Here is a 7,082-nt window from a genome sequence, read left to right as displayed (position 1 = left end):
TCCTCTTAAAAAGAGTATGCTAAAAACAAGTTTAAGAACCACTATAATAACTTCTGGGAACAAATGCACTTATGGCTCTCTTCTAGTTGCCTTAGATTGGAACACTCATGAAGAACACTAATGCCCCCTAGTGGTAAAAAAAAATAAATTATATTTCTTAGCTAACCAGATCATACAGCACCCCCTCGAGTCATAGAGCCTGAGAGCTCTCCACTTCTTCACAAGCAAAGAAATCCTTAAAATATAAGTTGTCTCCAAATCAAGAAATTAAATCCAATTACAAGTTCTTTTGATATTTATTTGAAACAAATTAAGCATAGTTGATAAATATATACAAAACTGAATTTTTATCCTTTGCCTCTGCTGTGCAGACCCATAGGATTCGAGAAGTTCATTATTTTCAAGTATCACCTCCCGACAGTGATTTTCTTTCCCTCCTCTTGTCAACGTTTCCTCTTAGCTTCAAACTTGTAAATTGCTGCAGAACTGGTGGTCTCCTTCTTTACCTTCACTTTCTTGAACTTATCCTGTACAAAGGCAAAACATAAAAAAAAAAAACTGAAATGAAGACAGTCATAGCACACCAGCACCAAAACTTTCAAGAACCATGTCCTCCTCACCTGCAGGTCCTTACGGGTCTGAATTTTCTGGCTGATGACAAACATTTTCTTTTCTCTGTCAATTCGCTGGGAAAGTATCTTGTATTGATGTTTCCTTTGCTTTGCCAGTTTCTACAGGTACAAATCACATAGACCCATCAGTGGAATGAAATGCCGAATCTTAAACTTTATTACCAATGAACAATTCCGAGGAGCTAAATTTTAAAGAAATATTCAAAAAATGAATAAATATCATCTCCACAAACCCCCAGAGCACGCGGGTCTACAGCTCCCTGTATTCTCTTGGTTTCCAGTGTTCCCAGACTTGGTCTGTTGTACACTCTGTCCACCAGCTCTGGAGCTGTGTTGAGGTGGTCCGCCAGGTTAAATGACTGCACTGAGGGAGAATAAAAACAACTTCTCAGGCAATCTCAAGACTGAAAGCACAAGAGGAAAAGGATAGTTTGTGTGCACAGCACTTACACATTTCCAAGCACTCACTAAATTTATTAAATCTACCAAACGCTTATATTTACCTTCTTTTTTGGAGTCCACAAAAAATGTGTGCTTGTTTTTTGGTTTGCTCTCTGCATCCAGAAGATGGAGCTCTCCTTTCAGCCTCTCAATTTTCTGGAAGTACATCATATACCCAGAAAGATTGACCGAGGCACCACCACAGATATAAATGATGGTGATAATATCTATGCTCATGCTGCTGCCACTGCCCTTAAACTACTAGGCACATGTACCACCACAGAGCCCTCTCATTCGTTACTGCAGATGGCTACTGGAAATTTGCCTTTTCAGGAACAGAAACCCTTCATCGCCCTTTATATTCCAGTACTAGGCCTACTCTGTGGAGCCTTTGGAAACTGAACAGTTTTCAGAGGGGAACAACTTTTACCATTTGGTTTAACGTTTAATTGTGATGTGATGCAATGATTTGTATGTTGAGAAGTTATTTCTTTGTTGTTTTAGGTTTTCTTTATGTTTCCAAATTGCGAACTCATGCTGTTGGAAAGAGTCATGCACAATATGCATTTTAAAAATATTAGTGCAAGGATAATATATAGCCTGGGTACACTGCCCTGCAAAGTAACCACTTCCAAAATGGTATCGTGAGTATTTAAAAATTACACTGCAGTAGCATTGCTTTTAACATTTAAGGGGTATAATGTATATCCATACCATTCTTCACCTTTGCTATTCGTGTGTATTGACTTAATTTTCAGATCTTCACAGGTGCATTTCTGATGTCTAAAACAAACTCTTAACATCTCTCATTAAGAAAGCTTCATACATGCCAAATTCACTTGTTACTGGTCCTGCATCAGCAGTGTGTTTGGGGTCATGATCATGCCAAAGAATGAAGCCGCTGCCAATCAGAAGCTTTCCAGAAGGTGTTACGTGGAGACTCAAAATCTCGCTGTACTTTTTGGGTTCGTAATTTTATCAGTTTTAACAAGATCTTCAACACGACTGGCTGAAATGCTGCCTCACACCATGACAGAGGCTCAGTGTTCTCCAGATGGCCGTAGACACTCACTGTCGTACTTCTCTCTTGACCTGCGCCGTACATATTTATGACAATTTGAAGCAAAAATTTCAATTTGGATTCAGCACTCCATAAGACGTGTTTGCCACTGATTGTCAGCTGAGTTGTTATTTAATTTGGGATACCTCAGCCTGTTCCCGTTGCTTAAGAATGGCTTGTGTCAGGCCATATTTATTCCTATTTTTTAAGCACATGACTTTTTTTAGTTATTGTTCATCTGCTGCAGATACTTTTTAAGCCCCGCCACTTCTGTTGTCCTCCCTTTGGTTTTCAGCTAATAGCACTTTGCCAAATTGTCTTCTATGTGTAGACAGACAAGTAGTTAATTGTTGAGGAGCATTTTTAATGCTTGGATGATTCGCAGATCAGTATTAAATACTATTTTAAATAATTACAAGAAAGACTGGCTCGTTTGAAGCAGTATATAAAGAAATGAAGGGTGAGTCAAGACTTTTGCACATTACTTTACCACAGTAGTTACTGGTTCAAAGATGTTATGATGTCACCAACCAACTAATTATCTATCAGTCAGATGCCTGGTGTAATCCAGTAAGATGATTTGTAGTAATGAATCTCATAACTGGTCAACAAGCATTTCCAAAAAACCCAAAACAACAACAACAAAAACAAAACCCAACAACATCACACTAATTGAACAGAACAGAAAAATGCAAATTTGGTTATAAGGCAATGAGATAAGCTGTGGCCACTGAGCCTACTTTAAGTGAAAAGTGAGCCTATTAACAAGTCAGTTTTGCCACAGTGGTGGTATTTTGTTTCTTCTGCATGACTTATTACATGGAAATTAAAGGTTACCTTAACTTCTGCAACCCTTTTCATCTCCACGTAGTTGATATCCTGCGTCCTCATCATTTTCTTCTGTTCCTCTGTCACCTCCTCCTGCTCTTTTGGTTTTTTAATTACGTGAACTCCATCCTGTCAACACACCACAAGATAAAAAAAATTAAAAAAAAAACGCTGAGGCAAAACTCATATATGACCAAATCTATGAAGCAAGGAGGTGCTTCTTGTTGCTTTAATACCTGCAGTGCAGAGCTGATCATCTTGAAGTAAAATTCATCCGGGTTCTTCTCCAGAGCTTTCTTTCGCAGAGCAGCGAGTGTGTTCTGTTTCTTATGATAGTCACTATACCAGCAGACAAGGCAAACTTAAACATCCTATCTTCAAAAGGTAAACACAACTATAAAGTGTGGCAAAAAACTTGCACTTTTCCTTACTCTGCACGGAGTTTGTAGTCCTTCTTCTTCTCCAGCAATCCCAGTTGTTTCCTGAAGCCGGGCTACACACGCACACACAAACAGACAGGACAGATCCAACATTAGTATCTATTACTGTAAGTGTGTGTGTGTCAGAAAAACAACCGAACACACGAGAAGTATGTTGTTTTGCCTTGGCTAATAGGCTAACGAGCTAGCCAATAACATTGCAACGCTCACCTGAGATCTTTCATGGTGGTTTCTCTGTCGAGATTTCAGTGCCTTTCGGAACGAGGACATATTTGTGAAATGACCCCGACCGTATACACGCAAAAATAAGTTAAAACAGATTAATATAAGACTTATTAAGCACACACACACAGATATCTAAAGCCTCCTTGCTGCCTCTGGTTTCTAGTGCTTCCCTGTGAGAGGGACACGTGGGTTCCTGCCTGATTCAGAGCGAGCCGTTTTTCATTTCGCTGTCGCAGATTCGCAACTCAAATTCCGCTGAAAATGTCGTCATATTTTTAAAATCTGGAGCTCAGCAACAAGTTGTATAACTATTTAAAATTATATATTATTTTTAATTTACATTTTAAATACAATTAAACATGTTTTAGACAAATTAGAATAGTCGGTATTTTGGTGTTGCTTATTGTACATTCGGGTAGTAACACTAGGGGGCACTGTTGCATATGAAATGTTGATAAGATAACCTGTACGTGCGCTTCAGTGTATTATACAGAGGAGAGAAGAAAATATTAAGCAAAGCATTTTTAGATATATTTAAATAGTAAACCCAGCTAAAAATTCATTATTATAGTTTTCTGTGCATTTGTAATCTTTATCCAAAAACATACATTAAATATATAGGCTATTTTTTTAATACTTACATGGGCTTTCTGGTGAAAATACTACTGAAAATCTGTTTTATTAAAACCCAGCATTTTTCTGATTCTGACTATAGACGATTGAAAGGTAATTAAGTATTTTGATTATTAAACTTTTTTTATTGATAATTTTAATATTTTTTAAATCAGTAATATTAAATTATGAAGTTATTTTGATATTATTAGTCTACATAGATGGGGAAAAACAGTGACATATTAACCAGTTATTTAATACATTTTCTAATAAATGTTATGTTTAAAAAAATCAACTAATGTAATATCATTGAAATCCGAAGCCCTGTAATTTGGTTGTCTTTTGGTTTTAAATGTTGGGTCTATAATACTACAGTTGTCGTGCTGTAAGGCTTACTGGCAAAGACAAGCTGAATTAATCTTATTTATCTAACAAGTACTCTCAGGCTATATACAAGCCAGACTTGGCACAGGAAAAAAAAAAAAACCCCAAAACAAGTGAGGGTACTCATACACCAAATTGCTTTGGTTATTATAATAACAGCCAGCATTTGCCAGAGAGCACAGTTAACACTAATTGGTAATACGTTTATGTTTTTCCAACATGAGCATTCACTGCGTGTTTCTGTTGGGATTCCAGACCCCTATTTTGATTAATACCCAGTCCAACAGGCCTAAAAAGGATTACACAGAAATCCTGTAATATGCCTTAAAACAATCACATGCTCTCAAACAGAAAACAAACTCAATTACACTTAAAACATTTATATGTGCTTTTCTTATGGCTATAGAACTAAGACACTGTGACTTTAGCTCACATGCTTGAAATGAAATATATACATGAGGAATTTCTGTGTTTTTCTTTCTTTCCACTCTGAAGATGAGGGTCAACCTTTCTCTCTGTGAGAAAAGATTCTCCACTTCCTGACATTTCGGGGAGACAAAGACAAAGCCGCAACGGCACCAGTCCCTAATCTCACCCAGGTTCTCAACTCTCTGTGGGACAAAGCCAGCGAGACAGAGAGTGATATTCCTCTTAACGGCCATTTTCTCCGATGGAAGCCCACTATCTCCTCACCAACCGCAAGGAATTTGTTTTATATGTGCGAGATTTGCCTGGCATGCAGAATGTCTTGCGGGTGATGAGACCTCTGAATAGGATCAGTTTTTCCACATTATGTCACGGGCTTGTTTATCAGTGTGATGGCTAATCACCCCAATTCCTGTGAAGGTTTCAGCCCAAGGCCCCACTGATCCACTCACCCACTAACATGTATTTAACTAGGCAAACACAGACAGCCAGGATTTACGGGTTAATGTCTGCCTTCTGACTTACTGGGCTCCGTGCTGTTTAATTCATGTGAGTATTTATCATTACAAGTAAAATGCCTGGTGAGCCACGGCAGGGGTAAATGCTACTTTGGAAATCGGGGACTTGTAACGAGCTGACACAAGAACAGGAGCACAACAGCTTGTGGGTTTGTTCATGGTCAGCAATGGAGGAATGCCCTTGCAGGGCAGATGCAGAGCCATTGGGTTTTCAAATATGACCTCGTAAAAATAACACTGCTGACATATTGTGAGGCTGCTGCACTCGGGGTGAGCTCAGGACTTTGGTATGTCTCCCCTGGCCGTGGTTGGTCTTCATCTGCAACGGGCCATTTGACCAACCCAGTCGAAAAATGGACGGGCTACAAATTTCTCCTGTGTGATTATTTAGTTGTATCTCCTAAGAGATTGAATAAGTTGCTGTCAGCGGTGGAAAGTAGTGTTCGGGAAATTCTATTTACATCATTTCTATTTTCTAGTACATTGTATATATAACCTTTATTCTTAGATGGAAATATCAAACTTTTTACAACATCTGGCAGCTACACTTCAAACTGACTTAAGAATTCATTGGAGTGAACCCATTATGCCTACTTCTATATCCACAATGCCTTTTTCTTGGCACACAATTTAATATAATCCCTATTTACTTCATACCAGGACTTCATGCAGTCATCTACTTTCAAGATGCTGTAGCTCTTCCCCCTTTAAGGAAACCTTTAGGCCAACTTTCTCCTGATTGGCTGCCTATTGCAAACAGAAGATGAAGATGTTTTCATGTAGTTAGCAATTCTGTCAAGCATCTTTCCTCTTATGAATTCCTCATATGGTTTAGTTTAGATAACTAAGAAGGTAAAATGACCCAACATTAAGAAAAGAGCATTAATAAACAAAACAAGAAGAAACACTCAGTATTATATTATATACCCCAGAAGGATCCATTGAGCACCCCAGATTTATCTTGTGACTGATATACTAGATAGTTTAAAAGTATTTATATTGATTCAGTCTAATGGTGTAACATATAGTAATGTGATGCATAGCTTTTCCCTTGTAATAGAACAGTGTTACATTCTGCTTCTTTATGCCCAGTTCCCAGTAAATTACAACATAGGGGCACTACTGGGTGGGATTCTCACAATAGAAAGTTAACCACAAACTCTTGTAAAACAAAATTGTCTACTATTAAGCGTTGATATGGTGCTTATTTTCTCTGCTTGAGTTTTGAGAGTGTATATTGTGCCATAACTGGTTTTATACTCCAAGCAATCATGGCTGCAAAGTGTAGAAAAAAGGGTCATTGTTTTTAGATCAGACCTGATGTGCTCTGTAAATAAGCTCTAATTGCTGATATCAGCAAAAGCCTTTATTCTTAAATTGATAGTCTTGTGATAGGTTATTTTGAGTTTATCTTTGATAATTGATAGACAGTGTGCTCCACGTGCTTCTCTATCTAAAGCTACAAAGACATTGTAAATTCAATTTAAGTATCCAAACACCATTTGAGTTCATGCTA

General features: G+C 37.8%; 1 protein-coding gene across 1 annotated transcript; it reads right to left on the bottom strand.

Annotated features, from left to right (window-relative positions):
* Positions 1-277: 277 nt before the first annotated feature.
* Positions 278-3,835, bottom strand: utp11 (UTP11 small subunit processome component). The gene is made up of 8 exons (XM_026185829.1): positions 3,612-3,835; positions 3,393-3,454; positions 3,198-3,300; positions 2,971-3,090; positions 1,136-1,229; positions 866-996; positions 621-731; positions 278-527 (listed from the first exon to the last, which is right to left on the bottom strand). The coding sequence occupies exons 1-8, from the start codon at positions 3,669-3,671 to the stop codon at positions 444-446; spliced, it is 765 nt and encodes a 254-aa protein (XP_026041614.1). The 5' UTR covers positions 3,672-3,835; the 3' UTR covers positions 278-443.
* Between the last annotated feature and the right edge of the window lie 3,247 nt (positions 3,836-7,082).

This window comes from Astatotilapia calliptera, chromosome 11, assembly GCF_900246225.1.
Source record: "Astatotilapia calliptera chromosome 11, fAstCal1.2, whole genome shotgun sequence".
Taxonomy (NCBI): Eukaryota; Metazoa; Chordata; class Actinopteri; order Cichliformes; family Cichlidae; genus Astatotilapia; species Astatotilapia calliptera.
The sequence above is the reverse complement of the archived record's forward strand: the minus strand, read 5'-3'. Positions and strand labels throughout refer to the sequence as shown.

What these genes read in the sequence shown, in the direction of transcription:
- utp11 (XM_026185829.1), bottom strand. Translation starts at nt 3,671, where the DNA reads ATGTCCTCGTTCCGAAAGGCACTGAAATCTCGACAGAGAAACCACCAT. An exon ending in ACCACCATGAAAGATCTCAG is followed by an intron (nt 3,455 to 3,611) that starts GTGAGCGTTGCA and finishes GTGCGTGTGTAG; the next exon opens with CCCGGCTTCAGGAAACAACT. An exon ending in GACTACAAACTCCGTGCAGA is followed by an intron (nt 3,301 to 3,392) that starts GTAAGGAAAAGT and finishes CTGCTGGTATAG; the next exon opens with TGACTATCATAAGAAACAGA.